This window comes from Barbus barbus (genome assembly GCF_936440315.1).
Source record: "Barbus barbus genome assembly, chromosome: 1".
In the NCBI taxonomy this organism is placed as follows: Eukaryota; Metazoa; Chordata; class Actinopteri; order Cypriniformes; family Cyprinidae; genus Barbus; species Barbus barbus.
Genome location: NC_136729.1, coordinates 17,286,141 through 17,306,830, shown reverse-complemented (window position 1 = coordinate 17,306,830; position 20,690 = coordinate 17,286,141). Strand labels below are relative to the sequence as shown.

Here is a 20,690-nt window from a genome sequence, read left to right as displayed (position 1 = left end):
GTTGTTGGTTTTTTTGTGTGGTTTCTTAGCAATCATCATATATTTGTGACTGACATGTTGGATGGGTGAGTAAGGTGGAGGGGGTTGAAAAAATAATATTTCTAAAATGGAGAGTGCTATTTTAGACAGGTAAAAATGATTTTTAAAAGTATGAATAAAGAAAGAAACATGGATTTATGTTAATCTCTGTAACTGTTGCACTATGAATTGCTGTGTTATATATTGCTTGTCACAGTAAATGCTAATAAAAATGTCTTAAATGATCACTCAAAACCTTGATGTGTTATGCTTATGGATATTTCAGTTTTCTAGTGATAAATTAGTTATATGAGCTGTTTAAGCCTTAACATTTTATTAAAACAAAACAAAAAGTAAATCCAAAGAATGATCCCATGATGGGAACCCCTAAAGGGTTCTTTATAGAACCTTTTTCCTGGTTGCAAGGAACCCTAAAGGGTTCTTTTGATTGAACCCTTAAAAAGGGTACTATATAGAACCTTTTAGGGGTTCCAAATATGTAGCGCCTGATAGAACCTTTTAAGGTTCTATATAGAACCTTTTCTTCTAAGAGTGTATTTACATTTTGATAGGCTAAATTGTATAATGTGGTTATCCTAAAGCGACAAATTAAAGTAAACAGTAATTTTATATCTTGCACATAAATAAATGAATCTTCTCAAGGCGTTTCTCATTTGGTAAACAAATGAACATCATCCACATCAGTACACTTTCACTTTGCGATCCATGTTCTTGTATTAACTGGCCATCCTGTTTGTAATACAGTAATCTTAGCGACCCTTGATCCAGACAGTGTTAGAGGATCACCGAACGAGTCGATCTCGCTGTATACGCTTGTCATCCAGGGAGGGAAGTAACCTTATCAAATGCGTATTGTGGTATTTTAGCGCGTTATCTGCGACAGCGTCGCTGTCGTTCTCTACTCACCATGGTGTTCGAGTCTTTAGTGAGTGATCTCTTGAACAGGTTCATAGGAGATTATGTGGAAAACCTGGATAAGTCGCAGCTCAAGATTGGTATATGGGGAGGTAAGCGTTTATTCATCAAAACTTTCCGTCTAACGTTACATTAGTGCAAAGAAACGCTTGTTTTCTGCTCTGGATTGTTGCCTGTAGCAAAACGTTCTTTATCGATATGCAGTGCAAGCTAAATGTAAATTTACTGCAGTCTCTCCATTAATGTCTCTCGTGCTGGATTGGGTTCTGTTCTGTAAGACTGGCAGTCTGTCAAGCTGCTTGCCTCAAGGAGTCGTTCGGAGGCGATGAAAACACCCATTATTTTTACCGTTTACTTTATTTTTAGGGTTTCCGCCTTTATTGTGTGAAAGTTTCATTCATCATGATTACATTTCCGTTTACATAATGGGCAGTCGTTGCCTAATGGATAGAGAGTTGGACTTATAACCCGAAGGTCGTGGGTTCGAGTCTCAGGGTTTGTAGGTGAGGTGAGGTGGGGGTGAATAACCAACACTCTCTCCACCCTCAATACCACCCTTGAGCTGCCCACTGCTCCGGGTGTATGTTCACTGCTGTGTGTACACTTGGATTTGTGGATACTTGGATTAAATGCAGAGCACAAATTCTGAGTATGGGACACCATACTTGGCCACACACCACTTCCCTTTCCCCTTATATAAATATAAATATTACATGAGAATATATATCTTATAGATAAGACACAGAAAATGGTTCTCAACAATTAGCTGAGCAGATGAATGGACAGTCAGTATTGCAAACACTGCTGTTTGTTCTGTTTGGTTGAATTTGTGCAAGTAAAGCTCAAGTCAAGGTGAAGTGGACCACACCTTCATAGATAATAATAATGATTTAAGTTTAATCGTGTCATTAATTTTTCTAAAAAATAAAATTGAAGTGCTGCACTTACTCTTTATGTCATACATTCAAAATGTCTTAGAAAGGTTAAATTCCACATATATGTTTGGGAAAACCTGGGGCACTATATTACTACAGATTTATCTTGATGGCCCCTATGACCCATATCCCCCTATTACTCCTATCATCACTAATGACTCCATTTTAGAGTTAAAGTATGTAAACTGTTTTACATTGTTTAAATTGTTTACATTTCAAAATTATTGATCATACACAAACACTGATGGGAACATGACCCTTTCATTCTCTTTGTGGTCAAGGTATTTTTAATGTTTGCAGGTTTATATGCAAATATGTGTGTTCACTCAGTTAATGTTAGTATAAGTAAGGCTTTGAAAGGAGTCACTAGATTCTTTCAGAAAAAGTCCATGGATAGTTTGAAGCCATGTTCATTAGAATCATAAGAAACCTATGGTGGCATGAAAACAAAAATTGACCTGATCTGTTTCTAAATGTATGTCATAGATCCTACTGTGAACAAGTCATCAGTTTATGTTTCATATAAAAAAAAATCATAATTTTTTATCAAAACGTCAGAACATGCCATTGTCAGTGGCTCCTCCGGGGAAAATGGCAGGCTTTTCTCTAGTAATGTATTCAGGACTGCTTAAACCCCGCCTCTGTAAGCGCACATTCATCTGCCTCAGCCGATGCATTGAATAAGGTCCCTTCAATTTTCTTTTTTGATGATCTATTACACTTGGATTTACGCCATAATACAGATCTGTCACCACTTTCATTTCTTTGCAAAAATGGTCATCTGTTGTTTAAAATGAGAGAAGAAGAGGAGCAAAGTGTTTTTGTATATTGAACAGTTAGCTTTCATAGATGTGACAGCCTCCATAGGGGTTTAGACAATCCTTGGCCAGATCAGCATGGGTGTTATTCTGTCAGCATGCAGTTTGATACGGTGACTCCTTTATCCCAGCATCAGATAGGCTGCTCTGGTTGACATTTATTTATTTTCTGTGAGGCCAGTCCAACTATCGTCAGTGTCAAAAGTGGCCAGTTATATCAGTATGCAATTGTTTTCTTATCTGTGATGCTTTTAAAGTTTCAGATTTTTATATGGATGGCTTTGAGAGAGAAACTACATAATACATGTACAATCTGCAATATACGTTATGTAGCATGGATGAGATAAAATGTACAATACAGTCATTTTTATTTTTTATTTTCATCTTTTTTTTTTAGGAAATGTGGTGTTGGAAAATCTGAGAGTGAAGGAAAATGCTTTGGTAAGTGTGTTTTGTAAAATATTAAGTTTAATTACATTTGATCTATTATTTGAATATAGATTTGTATTGTTATTAACATGATGCCATGCTGCAAAATGTAGAATATAGTAAAAAAGAAAAAAGTCACAAAACACACACACTAAAAGAACCATATTTATGTTGATAAGAGAGAGTGCGTGTCTGTGTATGTAACACTGTGGTTAGTGGTAGACACTAAAGCATGCGCTCAATCAAGAGTGTGCTAAAACAATGAGATTTGCTGATGTTACAACAACTAAATTGTAATAAATAGAGTTTTACTATGTATATGTGCACAAAATGGGAATTCTAATATTGAATTCTTGAAATCTGCATTTCAAACCCATTTGACCAATTTATTCTTATTCTTTAGAGCGAGTTTGATGTCCCTTTCAAAGTGAAGGCTGGTCAGATTGGTGAGTATCCAAATTTCACTTTATCAGGAAAGTTATGCTGCAGGGAGCTGTAGCATGTGTACTGTCATGAAAAAGTGTGAAATGTGCTGATTTCTAATATTCTGGCTTGTGTGTTGATAACTTGTAACCAAGCAGACTGAAGTAGAAAAAAGTTTCAGTGTTCAGTTTGATGAATTGCTCTTCCTATTTTGTGCTGCTCTAGAGAGATTATGCTGACTGAATGAACTTTGCAGCAACAGTCGAATAAAAGTGATTTCATTTCCCTGCTGATGTTTGTTTGGAGAGATCACACTCTAAATGTAATAAAGACAGCTGAGCTGTAGTAAAGCTTGTTGCAATAGGAATTTTAAAACCGTAAATTGACGTTTGTTGTCTATTTTGACAGTTCCCAATTTTTCCTAAATAGATTTGAGCAATTTTTCAACAAATACTTCTATTCATGAATAATCACAAAAGAGCTGGAGGTTAAAAATACCATAAGATTAGGTAGGGTGTGGAAGAAATATGACAATGTTGTGAAACTTTTTAGGCCTCCTGGACTAGATAAAATGGCTTTGTAAGAATAATCAATTTAAGTTGTACTGTTTCAGTAATTCAGCAAACATCACTATATAAACTGAAATAAATGGGAGCTTGTTGAAATCAGTTCATGTTATCACATGATCCAGTCAGATGACTTAAACCATCTGCTGGACAGTGTGCCAAGTTTTCAAGCAGTAAAAAGTAATTGGTTAACAAGGATGACATGCTAGCCTGAGTAGCACTGTGAAATTCCTTCCATATTTTCTACATTTACAAAATCTTCATTTACAAAAAGATCTGCTTGTTTTGCTTTATTAAATGTGCTTGATCAAAAGATATTTAGCCAAAAGTTACCCTGTAAACCTTGATCTGTAATGCAACAAATTCAGCCCTCATTCTTCAACTAAACTTTTCCAACAAGTCTGTTTAGCAAGTCATTTTTAACAAGTCTGGCTCGGAATCTGCCTAGTCACCATGTTTGTATTGCTCTTTACTAATGTGTGTCTTACTTGTAACTGAGACACATGAAATAGCATAATGCTAATAATTTCAGAGGATCTACATTCATGTAATTCAAGTGCTTTTATCTTTCACATAGTCACGCTGAATTGAAAATGTCTGCTTTTAAGGTAAACTGACACTGAAGATCCCTTGGAAAAACCTGTACAATGAGGCAGTGGTGGCTACGTTGGATGGATTATACCTTCTGGTGGTTCCAGGTGCAAGTGAGTGCTTATAGTACTTATTATGTTCCCTTAATGCAACATGTTTCTTAATGTGGAAGTTGTTTTTATATCTAGCTTGAAGCACCATGCCATTTATTTCATTACACTTTACTGCAGTAGTTTGTCTGCAAAATGCTTTCATTTATTGTTAGAACATCTCTTCTTAGAAATTAATTGCATTATTTATTTGTAAGCTAGATGGATTCCTGCCTCTTGCATTATACAACGTTTCATTAAACAAAGAAAATTTTATTATCAGTCAGAAAATATAATTATAACACATAATATCCGATTTTGATCATTTGTAATAAATAATGCTTTTATTAATTACTGTAATAAAAAGCAGTCAGTGACACTTGCATCATCATTATCTTAGACCCATTTGAAAGCTATGTGAGGATGTTATTTTTTGCCAAGTATAGCAGCAACTACAAATATATTGAATAACTAAATTTCTTTGATACAGTATATATTTTCAGTATCACTTGGGCTGCTTCAACTGACGTTGTCTTTTACATGTTGCAGCTGAGTCTAAGTTATTTTCCTCACCTTACAATGGTAAGTCAGGTGTAGAAGGTGGATAGGAGGGTGGTGGCTTGGGACCCGGACCGTTAAGCTGCTCTTGTGTGTATCTGAATCTTTGATTATTATGGCAAACTTCATATGTACCTTTGGTTACAATGTTTAATCATACAAATACACGTATTTATTTGGAGAGCCGTTGATAGCATGTTTTGACAGTGTATCAATCAAGAGTTTTGAGAGTGTTTGTTCAAATTTGGTATTGATCTTGGTAACTTATTTTTATTCTTTTTGGGATCTGCTTTATCTTGTAGACCGATCAATTCTGTATAATGCATGTTCTGTAAGTAAAATGCAGTAAAATGATTTTTCATTTTTTTTAAAGCATGAAAGTCTGCTACTTTCTGTTTTTCTCTTGCAATGAAGACCATCAGCTTCTACCCGCCAATCAAAAGTTGTTGCGGTTTTGAGATATACACAAGCCTTTATCTTTCAACAATGCTGAAAGATGTGCTGTAAAGATGGATTGCCTCAGAATCATTTAATATGCCCAGTGTTGTGCAATGTCTTGTAAATTCACTATTATTATTTATAACACTATAAATATGTTACGTCAGAATATAAATATTTAAAGATTATGCACCTGAGTTTTCATACTTTCTCATGTTTTTATTCTTTATAGGGCTGCCACTAATGACTATTTTTATTTTGATTAATTTAACGATTAGTCGATTAATCTAAACGATTAATTTCCCACAAAAGAATTTGACAATTTTATTTAAGAATATTTTATTAAACTATATTTTACTGAACCAAATGAAATCCAAATTTCTATGAAATCCTTTTTTTAAAGCACAACCTAGAGTTCAAGAAGCAAGTGTACATCTCATAGTCCAAATCACTGAAATCAAAGTTCAGGTTAGTCGACGCGAGCAAAATGAAGTCGACAAAAATCAACGAATCACGACAGCCCTAATTCTTTTAATATTATTATTGTCTCTTGTTGTTGTATTTATATGTATGCACTGAAATCTTCAATACCAAGAAAAACTCCTTCTGTGTGCCAATAAAGCTCTTTCTGATTCTGATGAATAGACTATATCTAATGGATTGAATTGCCTCAGGAACTCCAAAGACCCTTTTGGTCTCTGTAGACCAAAAAAAAAACAAGTGGCAATTTCTTTATATGACATTGTTTGTTTGATCTTCTTAATAACGTTTCTCTTTTATTTCTCTGGTCCAGAGAGATAAACAGTGGCAGCATATACAATAGCAGGCATTAAGGTTTTTGTTTCTCTCATGGATTGGTCTGAACCGGTCCTTCCTGATAGAGCTTCACTAATGGTTTCCAAATCAGAGGACAAAGCCACAATGAAAATCTTATGTCTGCTTGAATGAGCAGCATTAGACTGTAGCTACTTATAAGCCACAGTGCAAACCGTGGGAGATGGTTATTGTGAATTACTTTTCTGTAATTAAATGGTTGACTGAGCTCCCAGTGTTTGGTTTTCCACTGTGCATTTACGACTGTGACACACAATTTTAGGTGGCAGTAGTGAAAACAGATTAGTAATAAATTAAAGACTTCTGAGGTGTTAATGATGTAAATGGTATCTTTGATGTTTGTTTACCTCTAACTGAGTGTGTATTGTGTGTTTAAAGCAATGAAGTATGATCCAGTTAAAGAAGAGCGTTACCAGCAGGAGGCCAAACAGAAGGAGCTTCAGCGCATTGAGGAAACCCTGCAGCTGGTCGCACTCAGAGGTGAGGAATCCCTTGTCTGTTTGTATGCGAAGGACGTAATACTTTCTTGACCTAGTACATTAAAGACACAACTTTTGCATTAAAATTAGCCAGTTCTCTTTTTATGCTCGCTGTACAATTCATATGCAGTTATTGAAAGTAGAACTATTAACGGGTGTTCATCATTTCATTTAATCCCATCCAATCATACCATAATCAGTCTGTTTCAACTTCATAATTCATTCCTCCATTTATTTGAGTTTGCACATTAAATCTGCATTGTATCAGTTTATTGCCTCAGCCAATGTTGTTTTTGCCTGTTTTAAGATTTAGATCATCTTCTAACACTAACTTAGAAGGAAAGCAATATAATATGGCAAACATTTAAACCTTTAAGAGCACTTTCTCTTTAATCAGGGCATATGAAGTGAGTTGCTGTGTGCATGTAACAATGTTAAAGCTCTGTGGAAAAAAACGAAAAAAAAGAACATAAACTCCCTTGTAGTTTTTCAGGGACTTTCTTACCATCACCCCAGAAGTCCTTATTATTAGGAGCACTTCATCTTCCTATAGTTTTTTTTCTATAGCAGATTCCATAATAAATATTCCATCTTTTATACTTAACATTATATTGTTATGCTGTTCAAATAAAACTATAACGGTACTATTCAAAAGTTTATTTATTTTTTTTTGGAAAGAAATGAATACTTTTATTCAGCAAGGATACATTAAATTGATCTAAAGTGACACTAAGGACATTTGTAATGTTACAAAAAAATTGTTTTTGAAATAAATGCTGTTCTTTTGAACCTTCAATTCATTGAAGAATTCATAATTTCATAATAAATCATTATTTCTAAAATCCCAATTCAGCATATTAGCATGATATCTGAAGGATGATGTGACACTTAAGATTGGAGTAATGCCATCAGCTTTGCCATCAGGAATGAATTACATTTTTAAATATATTAAAATAGAAAACAGTTGTTCTAAATTGTAATATTTCACAATAATGCTGCTGACCCATTTGTCTGTCAGTGGCCTCAGTATAAAAATTATTTCAGAACATCAGTTTAAATATTAGTGCATCCCTAAATTAATTCCTATATTCATTCATGTATCAACCCACCCATCCATCCGTCCATCCATCCATTCAGATCTCTATCCCTAACAGCTGTGTGTGTTTGCTTTGTGCTGCATCTGATGGACGGCAGGCTCTCAGGCTGGAGAGTTTGTGTTTAATCTGGAGAGTTATGTGTATAAGAATCCACCACTGGGTATGTACAAACCCATTCCTATAGCAGGCTAGTCATAAGCCCATCTCAAAAACCCTTTTTTTTTTTTTTTGAAAGTGTGCATTGAGGGTGTGTATGTGTAGACATTTTTTTTTTCTTCTTCACTACTTGGTGTGCTTTGGGTTCTATGTTTGTTTAATCCAAGTGTGTGTTTATTGCTGCACTAGTTCTTTTCTACCTCACCAACTTTTCTCTTTCTCCCAATGCTGCGCTCGTTAAGACAAAGGACGTAAGCTTAAAAAGCGTAAAAAACCCTTTAGGAGATCTAAAAAGTATGAACACAAAGCAGGTGGGTGGCCCAGGCGACTGTGAAAGATGATGATGTGATCGTGGCAAATATGAGCAAATAATTTCAATAGCTTTATTCTGTTTGTTGGACTATATATGTTTGCATAAGAATTAGAATGACAAATCGGATGGAGTTATGATAAACCATTTGTGTTTACTAAATTATTTTTAATTTCAGAGAAGCCCCAGGAAGAAAAGAAGGACACGTTTGCTGAGAAACTGGCTACACAAGTTATCAAAAACCTCCAGGTCAAAATCACCAGCATTCACATTAGATATGAGGATGATGTAAGTGTTGACTCTCCATACAGTTCAGCTCTTGAGTTATGTGTATTTACTTATTTATGTGTTACTTTTGAACCTACGTGTTGCATATTAATGAAGATTTGTGTAATTGGATGATTCATTTTCCATCTGTGCCTTAGGTGTCAGATCCTCAAAGACCTCTTGCTATGGGCATGACTCTTTCAGAACTCAGTCTACAGGTGCTCTTTCAAAACGCATTCATATAAATGTTACAAAATGAAGATCACTTGCAATTACGATTAATATGAAATGAGCAGTTCTTATTTGCATGCTCTGGTCTTTCAGTACGTCCTCAGTTTTTCTCTCTTATAGACAGCAGATGAGAACTGGAAGCCTTGCATTCTGAATGAAGCAGCCAAGATCATCTACAAGGTAAACCACCAGAGAATATGATTCCAATATGTCTTATTTTCCTTAATAATAACAAGATCTTTTAGTACAGCTGTAGTTGTCTAACATGTGTCTGTATGTATCCTCTACATAAGCTGGGCCGCCTGGAGTGTTTTTGTGCCTATTGGAACGTGAACAGCACAGTCTTCTACAGAGGCTCATGGGAGGAAATAGTGGTAATGTGCTTTTTTTTAATAATAATTAAGATTTTCATAGTATTGAGGACTACTATGTTGTCCTCAGGCATTGTAAATGGTGCACCATATTAAAATGTTTAAAAACTGATCTGTCATAATTTACTCACCCTCATGTTGTTTCAAACTAATAAGACTTTTGTTCATCTTCGACTCAAATGAAGTGATTTTTAATGATATATGCAAGTACGATTGAGCTTCCTTTTACCATATTTGATGTGCTCAATGAATGTGTGCTGATCAGTGTTTATATGTGAAACAAAATTCATTTTTATTTTAATTATTACTCTGTAGGTTTTTTAAACCATGTATCATTAATTATAACTAATTAAAATGCACATATTCACGTTATTTCTTAGATACATGTAATGCAGGCATTCCAAAACTTTTTGTCATCTAAACCTTATTCACCAAATATATTTGCTTTAAGTACCCCTGCGATTTTAAAATAAATATTTCAATAATTATCACATTTGCATGTTCACGGTTTCTTCAATGTTGATTAATGATCACATGGCATGCAGGTAAATAAAAATATTTAATCTTTTTTAGTAAGTGTTTTATTTAAAACAAAGACTATAGAAATACAAAGACTGTTCACTCTTATACTTATGAATGGGAGAAACTGCAACACGCAATATGGACCAATAGTCCCACCTTCTAAATGAAAGAGTCAAATTTCCCATAGAAACCTGACTAGACCTGCCAATCCACATGCACAGTATAAGCAGGTTATGATTCAGCATGCACATTGCCTGGTCTAGCCTGAAAAATAAGCTTTTTAAACGCTATTTGAGTATAAGAAACAACATTCATGGGGCAATTCATTTCCGATTTTTGTTGCTGATTTGACATAATGTGAGTTCAGCGAGCAGTTTTTGAGATTTCAGGATTCCCCTGTTCATTCAGATAGGTCTTGTATGAGCTGACCGGAGGCGTTGCAAAAATGGCCGCCAAGTGAAGAGACTTTCCTCAAAAGGGAGTTAAAAAAAAAAAAAAAAGGGAGTTTGTTTTAAAATGATTTATTTTAATTTTATTTTTTTATGATTTAATTAATTGCCAGCTTTTCATTAAACTCACAACCCACCTGCAGTTCCTTTACGAACCCTAGTTTGGGAAACTGTAATATAATGTTTAATGTACGTCATGTTGTAAATTACAATGAATGGAACAAGTTTTCTTACTCTTTGCATTTTTTACATCATTATGGTACAAGATAATGCTATTTAAATCAATGTGATAAACAAGTTAAATCAAACGTAATCTAAAAGTAATCTGATTATATTACCTAAAATGTGTAATGTAACGGATTACGTTACTGACTACAATTTTTGTCATGTAATCTGGAATCAGTAACGGATTACAATTTGTAAGTAATCTACCCAGCTCTGGTTAGCAGTTACATTGCAAATATAGTTACTAGAAAGAAACACATGATAAAACGTAATAAGATTTGAAAATAAGTGTTGATAAGACACATAATAAAAGTTAATGTGTATTTAATATTTTATAGCTTGATCACTATTAATTTATGATCATATTCAGGAACTGATATAGTTTATTGTAAACAGCTATACTGAAAATCTTTGATCTTGTTGATGTAAACTCAGCTGCTGAAAGCTGTAACGGTTGATCTGTCAATCTGAGGACTCTTAAGCTGGAGGCATCTGGGTAAACATTTGACTTATCTCTCATCAAGGCTTGTGACATCCAAGTACAGCAGTAATGGTTGTTTGCTTAGCTCCTAGCACTTTTTTTTTTTATCTTTTAATCTCTCATATTTTTAATTTCTCTCTGTATATCTGTTAATCTTTCTCAGTCTTTCAAAGAAGCAAAAGAACTTGCTCTCAGTGGTTTTTGCACTCAGCTCAACACGGACTGCCTCAACCAGATAACAGACATAACTAACTCTGTTCTGCACATGCTCTCTATCTAATTTATCTGTCCAGGCCTGAATGTGCTGCCCAACCACTTTTAAAACCCCTACTTTATTAAAAAAAACATCCAAACTGTGATCTGGTCCATCTTCTACAGTGGGGATCGAAAGTTTGGGAACCCCTTGCAGAATCTGTGAAAATGTGGATAATTTTACCAAAATAAGAGAGATCATACAAAATGCATGTTATTTTTTATTTAGTACTGTCCACAGATTCTGCAAGGGGTTCCCAAACTTTCGCATGCCACTGTATATCTAAATCTGCTTTGAGGATAAATGTGACCCTGGACCACAAAACCAGTCTTCAGTAGCAATAGGCAAAAATACATTGTATGGGTCAAAATTATAGATTTTTTCTTTTATGCTAAAAATCAGTAGGACCAAAAAATCAGTAGGAAGTAAAGATCACATTCCATGAAGATATTTTGTAAATTTTCTACTGTAAATATATTAAAACTTAATTTTTGATTAGTAATATGCATTGCTAAGAACTTAATTTGGACAACTTTAAAGGCGATTTTCTCAATATTTAGATTTTTTTTTTTTGCACCCTCAGATTCCAGATTTTCAAATAGCTGTATCTCTGCTAAATATTGTCCTATCCTAACAAACCATACATCAATGGAAAGCTTGAAAAATTGACCCTTATGACTGGTTTTGTGGTCCAGGGTCACAAATATTTATATAAATAGGTGTATTTATGGTTGAGCAATGTGTAGCTCTAAATGGGCTTGAAATGGGCTCAACACCTTGCAGACTATATCTAGTAAGCCAAATGGTGTATAGCGCGGTGACTGTGGTTTCTGATGCACATCACTGTGTGTTTGAGAGTGTGTTCTGTATAATCTGTGTGGGGGATTTTATTCTTACTGGTCAAGAGGATATACTCAATTTTGTAAGAGGCCTAAGTTCATGTTGAATTAATATTGTGCTGCATAAAGATGAGAAAACTGTCCACCTCATTGTGTGCAGATGGCTTTTTCAGTGACATAAAAAACAAGATTTTATTGGCCCCTATAACATGCATATCTCCATGTTGTGTATGTAGCGGATTCCAAAGATTTGAGACCGTTTTATTTGATCCTGGAAATAGATTCAGCAAATGTCTTTGTTTTATTCATCAATCAATTACTTTTGTAGCAAATCTGTAACAAGCATAATATCGATTTGAAGATTTGGATTATTCTCCAATCATGCTAGATTACATGATCATCACATTTTACACAAACCTTGGAGTTAATGCAGCTCTAGTGCTGCTGTGATTAAAACAAATGGGAACATAATAAATAGTGAGAAATTAAAGAAGTAAAGTTTTCAGTTCAGCTTTTTTTTGCAATGAAAATAAAGGAAATGAAATAAAGAAAACGCTCAGACATTTCAACCTCACTGTGTGTGTATTTACATTTTAAAATATTGAAAACAATTCTCAATATCACCTTTTTTGTGTTTGTGTTTTTCTAAATCACTTTTTTGTGTGTTTGCAGGACAAGCTGAAAGTGGGAATCAGCACAAAAAATCAGGAACTGCAAGGCTATCAGTACAGTATGTATTTTCTTATCCACAGAGAGATCATGGCTATATTTATTATTATCTGTCCTGGAGCTGTTTAGTATAGCTTTGTTAGTATGTTTTGGTGTCGTGCTCAAATGAAGAGGTACTAAAAGAATAGATGTGACGACAAAAAAGAACAACGTGGGTGTTGACAGCCTTAGGAGAAGTAAATATTAAATTGTAAATAGTAAAAAAGTAATGATGTATCATCTTTGGCTGTTGCAAACCCTATTGTTTCATACTTTTGTTGGGTGTGTGTGTGTGTTACCTGCCTCAGCTTCATTTTCAAGTGCTATTTAAACAGGTTATGTGCTCTCAAACGGTACACATGACACACCTTTTAGCACACAAACTCCAGTAATCACAGTGTACTATTTCTACTACAGCCCCGTATTTACATGTACTGGGTAAACCACAAATGTCAGTAAGAGTGCCAATACAGTTACATTTAACATGCATATGAATGCACTGAGCATTTGTCAATGAGATATAATGAAATGATTTTGATGGTTAAAGGATTTATGACCAACTTAGGGTTAGCATTATACATCATAGCATCCATCATGAAGAACTTATTTTTTTCTTTATTCAGTTTTCAAACCCATATTTGCTTCTGCAAGGATGTGCATCAACCCTAATGCTGAAGTTGAGCTAAAATCACCCAAAGCAAACCTGCACCTTGAGGTTCAGAACATCGCAATTGAGATGACGAAGCCACAGGTATAATAATATGGCCACCATCATGTGTCTTAAGCATAATTAAAAATTCTAAAGCTTGGGGTTAGTATGATTTTTGGGTGTTTCTAGTACCTGTCTATGGTGGATCTGTTGGAGTCTATAGACTGCATGGTGAAGAATGGCCCCTACAGAAAGTTTAGACCTGATGTTCCAGTCCACAAAAACGCCAGGCAATGGTAAGTTCATTATGTGTTCATATGATAATGTTTCATATGAGCTTGGTGTTTCTAACATGGCCCCTTTGATTGGTCAGGTGGAAATACAGCATCAGCAGTATACTGGAAGTGCATATCCGGCACTTTAACCGGATGTGGGACTGGAACAACATCAAGAAGCACAGGCACACTCTTAAGGCTTACAAAGCTGCATACAAAATCAAACTCACACAGGGTAAAGTCCGAGAAGACACAGAGAAACAGATCCAGGTATGAACTATAGATGAATAGTTTATCCAGACAACATCAATGCAATTAAATACATTGGCCTATCAGGTTTTGCACAACTTTGCTCAACAAAGAAACAAAATGCTAAGAAAGTTGTTCCAGTGAGTTCCAGTTCATATTTCAACCATTCAATTTGTTAAAGGGCTAGTTCAACCAAAAATGAAATTTCCTCTCATAAATGACTTGTTTAAAACTCGTTTCAAGACCTTCATTCATCTTCGAAACACAAATTAAGATATTTTTGATGAAATCCAAGAGCTTTCTGACCCTCCATAGACAGCAAAGCAACTGACACATTCAGTGCCCAGAAAGATAGTAAGGACATGAGGATGAGTAATTAATGACAGAATTTTCATTTTTGGGTGAACTATCCCTTTAAATTGTTATGCTGAAATAATTTATAATGATTAATGTATTACATATACTATTTTCAAATTAATTATTAGTTTTTCATAGATCATTCTTTAAATTTTTTTCATTTTATTAATTGTGTTTTTTTTTCAGGAGCTGGAGAAAGTTCTGGATGTGTTGAACATTGTATTGGCCAGACAGCAGGTTCAGATGGAGGTATGACAACATGTATCAAAACAGAAGCCATACTGTACTGGTGTTTTTATATTTTTCATCCGGTCTAGTAAGTTGACTTTGTCTCTCCATAGATGGTTCGCTCAGGACAGAAGCTGGTTGCTAAAAAGGCTGCCACTCAGAAACAAAGTGGAGGAGGCTTCTTCAGCAGCTTTTTTGGCAAGAAAGAAGGGAAGAAGAAAGAGGAAGATAAAGAGCCTGAGAGTAAGTGTTAATTGTTCAAATTATTGCTAAGTTATGAATAAATGCAAATTTATAATGTACATCCATGTTTATGTACATGTACTCTATTTGTAAAGGTATTGATTCCATCATGACTTCTGAAGAAAAAACTAAACTCTACACAGCCATTGGCTACAGCGGGAGCTCTCATAACCTTGCCTTACCAAAACACGTGAGTGGAAAATACTCTGTACTACTACCTTGTAAAGTCACATTACTGTTGTTCTGCGAAAGTAATGGCCGAAATTAATTAGCAAAATTTTGCTAATGTGACCGCACCTTAACAAAACATGTTTCACATTGACAAAAAATGTGTCAAATACTGCATATCCTGCTTATCCTGGACATATACTCACGTTTATTTATATTTGTTCTTATGTGCAGTATGTAGCTGTGATTGTCAATTTTAAACTGTTGAGCACCTCAGTAACATTCAGAGAGGGGCCTGGCGTTCCAGAGATCCTCAAAGTGCAAATGATTGACCTCAGTACGTCCATCTCACAGAGACCAGGAGCACAGGCCATCAGGTATGTACAGCATTACACGTACATACAGGGAAACCCTTAGTATTGGCCAACAAATATATAAATATATAGAGCCATATGTAAAGTATAGGCTTCAGTTGTGGGAAATGTGTGTGTTGTGTAGGGTGGAGGCTAAGCTGGAGCACTGGTACGTGACTGGTCTTCAGCAGCAGGGGGAGGTGCCGTCTCTCATAGCATCAGTCGGAGACTCTGACTCGTCTCTGCTCAGCGTGCTCTTTGAGCTCAATCCAGAAGACAGCACTGCTGACCAGCTCCTCAGAGTCCACTCGCAGCCTGTAGAGATCATCTATGACGCTGTAAGAGACACACGAACACACTGCAATTATGCCTTAATTTCAGAGAGAGCCATTGGAGTTTTTGATTAAGTGGATTTTAAGTGCAGCTTTACATTTATTTATTTATTTAGTTGCACAGTTATTGTAGGTTGTGAATTGTTTGCATAAAATTCTTGACAGAAATTACATTCATGTGTCTGCAATTGGTCAGTCTAATCAAGTTGCAACTTCTGCAGATAAATTCAAACTGACAATTCATATAATAATATATTTATATCATATAATGTATAATATATCATTATATACAAAATATAATATACATAATATATAATATACTACCTACGGTATGCATTTATATCTCTCTCTCTATATAGATATATAGATATTACTTAAATGTAATAAAATAATATTTATACAGTGAAAAATTATAAAAGTCATTTAGATAATGTCTAAATATAATCCATTTATTCTTATTATGTATTTAGTTTGTTCTTAATTTAATACATTGAAATAATACAAGTAATATATATATTTAAATGTAATATCAAACTGACAGACTAAACATTACTCAAATATTTACTGTTTGTTTGTCTGTTTTGTAGCTGACTGTCATCGGCATCACAGAATTCTTTAAGACGGGAAAAGGAGTTGATCTGGAGGTCATCACCTCAGCAACTCTCAGCAAACTTGAGGAGATCAAAGATAAGACAGCCAGTGGTAACCCTCTCCTCATTTCCCATCATCCCCACAGAAATGTTGTCACATTGAGAGAGTGTGTGAGTAGTCATCTTTAACACTTCCCCTTTGTCTTTATCTGAATCCAGGCTTGTCTCACATTATTGAGACACGTAAGGTGTTGGACTTGAGGATCGATTTAAAGCCCTCCTACCTGCTGCTGCCCAAGTCTGGATTCTATGATAGCAAATCAGACCTCATGATCGTTGATTTTGGTTACCTGCAGGTGAGGGAGAGAAGTAAAATCATAATTAAGAGAGAACTGTTTCTGTCAATAACGTCTGACTAAATATATGCATGTGCATGTAGCTGAACAGTGTAGACCAGGGCAGCCATCAGCAGGTATCTGCCAGTTTCTCATCGCTAGAGGAAATCATGGATAGAGCTTATGAGAGATATTCCTTGGAGCTCCGCAGTGTCCAGATACTCTACAGCAAATCAGGTAAACATAATGCAACACAGGGAAGAAACTAAACTGTCTGCACAAATGGTTTTTAACAGTGGCTCTTTTTGAAGGAGAGAAATGGAAAAATGCTCGTGTTAAAGGCTTCACCCATCAGCACATCTTGCAGCCGATGAACGTCACACTTCAACTTGCTAAATGTATGGTGGACAAAGATTCCCGTATGCCCAGGTTAGCGCTCGCTCTCTGTTGCGTCTCTCTCTTAATCCTCATACATGCACTAAGGTCTGTTCATTTCCAGGTTCAAAGTATCAGGGGAGCTGCCGTTACTTCATGTGAAGATTTCTGATCAGAAGATCCAGGGTGTTCTGGAGCTGGTGGACAGTATTCCTCTCCCTCAGACTACCTCAAGCCCTCCTACCACCCCCACAGAAAAGGTCAGAAAACACAAAGGAACACAGTCTGTCTTTATAGGCTGACATGTTGCTTCCTCTCATAATAAGTCATGACTCATGAATAGTAGTTTCCTGGTAGGACACCACAGGTATTTGATACTATTGTCATTGCTGTTTTTTTTTTGTTTTTTTTGAAAGCCATGAATATTTCAAGCCCGTAAAACTAATCACAATGTACTTATTTCTTTCATAGTCATGTGCTAAGTCTGAAGTGCTGCTTGCTTTTATATTTAGTTTGTGAAGTTGTTCTGTGAGCGTGACAGTGAAGCTTCAGTCTCCACAGATTACACAACTCAGGAAAGTCATTATCTACAATCAGCATCACTGTCTCTCTACCCAATGAGCCCTGTGCTGTATCTTATTAGTCAACTTACTGCCTCAACAAGCAAGAAAAAGCCCTTACTAGTTTACTTTGCAAAGCAAATGTTAGGATGTTCTAGATATTATCGTATAGTACATTAAATAAATAAAGATACCATTCAAAAGTTTGTGATCAGTAAGATTTTGTTTTAAGAAATTACATTTATGAATACTTGCTGAAAACATTACATTAATTATTAATAAATATCTATTTGAAATAAATGCTGTTATTTTGAACTTTCTATTCATCAAAGAATCCTCAAGTGTATATATCACAGCTTCCACAAAAATATGATCATTAATAATAATAAGAAATGTTTATTGACACTACATCAGTATGATTATTAGAGTGTTATGATTATAGATGATTATAATTATTAGAATGATAGAGGACTGGAGAAATGGCTGCTGAAAATTCAGCTTTACCATCACAGAAATAAATTACATATATTAAAATAGAAAACAGTTATATAAATTGTAATTATATTTGAACATTTTTACTGTTTACTGTATTTATAGCATAATATACATCTTTCAAAAACATAAAAAAAATTAAAAATTTTGTTTTTTTTAATACTTTCTCCTTAAAATGCTTTCTTACAAAAGTGTTACCTATTGACTACAATGCAAACAAACAAACAAAAAAAATGTTGGTTGAGGGTGCGAGCTTTCTGCATATGTACAGGAAGTAAACAGAGTGAGAAAATGACACCATAACATTTCCTGTTGTTTGTATAATAATGATGGTGTTCTTCTGAAGGTTTTGGGGATGCCGCTGTCGGATGCCAGGCCAAAGGTTTTGTGTTTAGACTCCACAGTTCTGTCCTATACAGTGGAGTCAGGTCAGGATTCAACTGAATGCTCACACTTAATTTCAGGCTATTTTTTTTTTAAATGAATACTAAGTCTTTAGTTTTTAATTGACACTATTCATATAATTATATACATTTTCTTACAGTGTATGTATGCACACAGTTTATGTTGTACATGTGTGTTCAGACTCTGAAGTAGACACCAGTGAGAAGTCTGCAGATGAAGACTCTCTCAGATCAACCTTAGAGGAACTGACCGAAGTGCAGTTTCAGTTTGAAGTCAAAGCAGTACGTTCTTCTTCATCACTTTGTTCACACCATGCCACAACCATTTGTCATCAGTGGGTGCACGAGGCCCGCATTTAATTAAAAAATCATTCAGCATTCCATCAGTTGATGACAATTATTTTGTGTATGATTCCTGTTCGTGTTTGTGTGGACCATTGTGTGTTTCAGTGTGAAGTGATGTATATGTGTCTATATATGTGTGTGTGTGTGTGTGTGTAGGTGCTGTTGGAGCTTACGAGGCAGGCCGCTCAGGAGGATGTCGTATTGGCTTTCAATGTGTCTCAACTGGGTGCAGAGGGCAAGATACGGAACTTTGATCTCACCGTCACATCTTACCTGCGCAAGATCAGCCTGCACTACTTCGAGATAAAAGGTACATGCACAAACACACAAAGTATGATCAAGCTTTGTTGTTTGAAGTACTTGTTGTTCAGGGATGCCGTTGCTCTCATTCTTGTGTGTGTGTGTGTGTTTCAGATCAAAATCAGCCACTTCCTCTAATTACCTCTTCAGACAAGCATGGCTCTGATCTATTGAAAGTGGAGTACATCAAAGTAAACATGAGCATTTTGCTTGTCAAACACTCTATAAAGGACTCTCTTAAATGAGTTGTTTTAGCTGAATGGTTTAATTTGTGCTGGTCTGCATTTTTTATGTCCTTCAGGCTGATGTTAATGGACCCAGCTTCCACACCATATTTAATAATACAGAACAAGCACTGAAGGTATGTTTAAGTTTACAGTTCCAAATAACGAATGCCAGTAATCCTAGAATTTATTTGTTTACTTACTCACTCAATATATTTATTCATTCATGCTATTTTTACATTTAAAAAAAAAAAAATAACAATAAAAAATTGATTAAAAACGTGTGTGTGTATATATATATATATATATATATATATATATATATATATATATATATATATATATATATATATATATATATATATATATATATATATATATATATATATATATATAATATATATATATATAATATATAAAATATGTATACACACACGTGCACAAAATCGTTTTATTGCATTCTTAAAATTACATTATTAGTCTTTTTAATTTTTAATAATGTTTCATTTGAAAAAAAAAAAATATTGGAAAGTTTTATCAGAAATCAAAATTAATTAGGCCTAATTGATTTACTTCTTTTCACAGGTGGAGTTTTCCTCACTGGACTTCCTGCTGCACACTAAAGCTTTGCTGTCTACCATCAACTACATGAATTCAGCATTACCACAAGACTTCACAGCTTCAAAAGACAGAGAAACCAAGAGACGAGCTGAGAGAGCAGCAGCAGGGAAGACAGGTGTGAATAACACATACACATTTTATGTTGAATATGTGTGAAAACAAATGTTTTGTTTGATGTCAAATTATTGGGTTGACCCTGAATATTGCTCATGCATCCATGTTGTCTTTGTCTCTGCTTTATAGGTTTTTTCTTGGGTAACTAATGTTTTTTTTTTTTTTTTTTTTTACCTTTGCATTGGTCTTGACATGCCATGTACTAACAGGGGTCTGAAACAGTATTTGTTTTGCTTGTGTTAATGCATGTTGCAGACAGTAATGTCTTTAGATTGTCACATTATGTGTTAACTGGAGTGTCTATGTTTTGGTAGTGTCTAAGGGTTCGAAGGACTCTGGTGTTGTGAACTTTAAGCTCTCTGCCGTACTCGGCTCTTTTAGAGTAGCTGTTTGCGATGAAAGAAGCAACATTGCTGACATCCGGGTTCAAGGTAGAAAATAACTAAAGTTAGT

At 34.9% G+C, this 20,690-nt stretch overlaps 1 protein-coding gene across 1 annotated transcript in view; it reads left to right on the top strand.

Moving 5' to 3' along the window:
* Positions 1–805: 805 nt before the first annotated feature.
* The window catches only part of LOC306873177 (intermembrane lipid transfer protein VPS13C-like), a 49,124-nt gene continuing 29,239 nt past the window's right edge, over positions 806–20,690 (top strand). The window contains exons 1-32 of the mRNA XM_079422277.1: positions 806–1,046; positions 3,105–3,148; positions 3,540–3,582; positions 4,734–4,829; positions 7,014–7,115; positions 8,309–8,371; positions 8,610–8,678; positions 8,856–8,965; positions 9,103–9,162; positions 9,296–9,355; positions 9,469–9,549; positions 12,988–13,045; positions 13,647–13,774; positions 13,862–13,968; positions 14,046–14,217; positions 14,740–14,802; positions 14,895–15,024; positions 15,120–15,214; positions 15,427–15,569; positions 15,691–15,883; positions 16,465–16,579; positions 16,687–16,823; positions 16,907–17,039; positions 17,114–17,231; positions 17,302–17,437; positions 18,576–18,657; positions 18,815–18,915; positions 19,135–19,288; positions 19,393–19,469; positions 19,580–19,639; positions 20,088–20,238; positions 20,552–20,668. Coding sequence (XP_079278403.1) covers positions 947–1,046; positions 3,105–3,148; positions 3,540–3,582; positions 4,734–4,829; positions 7,014–7,115; positions 8,309–8,371; positions 8,610–8,678; positions 8,856–8,965; positions 9,103–9,162; positions 9,296–9,355; positions 9,469–9,549; positions 12,988–13,045; positions 13,647–13,774; positions 13,862–13,968; positions 14,046–14,217; positions 14,740–14,802; positions 14,895–15,024; positions 15,120–15,214; positions 15,427–15,569; positions 15,691–15,883; positions 16,465–16,579; positions 16,687–16,823; positions 16,907–17,039; positions 17,114–17,231; positions 17,302–17,437; positions 18,576–18,657; positions 18,815–18,915; positions 19,135–19,288; positions 19,393–19,469; positions 19,580–19,639; positions 20,088–20,238; positions 20,552–20,668 — 3,298 coding nt within the window. The 5' untranslated portion in view covers positions 806–946. The remainder of the gene's footprint in view (positions 1,047–3,104; positions 3,149–3,539; positions 3,583–4,733; positions 4,830–7,013; positions 7,116–8,308; positions 8,372–8,609; positions 8,679–8,855; positions 8,966–9,102; positions 9,163–9,295; positions 9,356–9,468; positions 9,550–12,987; positions 13,046–13,646; positions 13,775–13,861; positions 13,969–14,045; positions 14,218–14,739; positions 14,803–14,894; positions 15,025–15,119; positions 15,215–15,426; positions 15,570–15,690; positions 15,884–16,464; positions 16,580–16,686; positions 16,824–16,906; positions 17,040–17,113; positions 17,232–17,301; positions 17,438–18,575; positions 18,658–18,814; positions 18,916–19,134; positions 19,289–19,392; positions 19,470–19,579; positions 19,640–20,087; positions 20,239–20,551; positions 20,669–20,690) is intronic.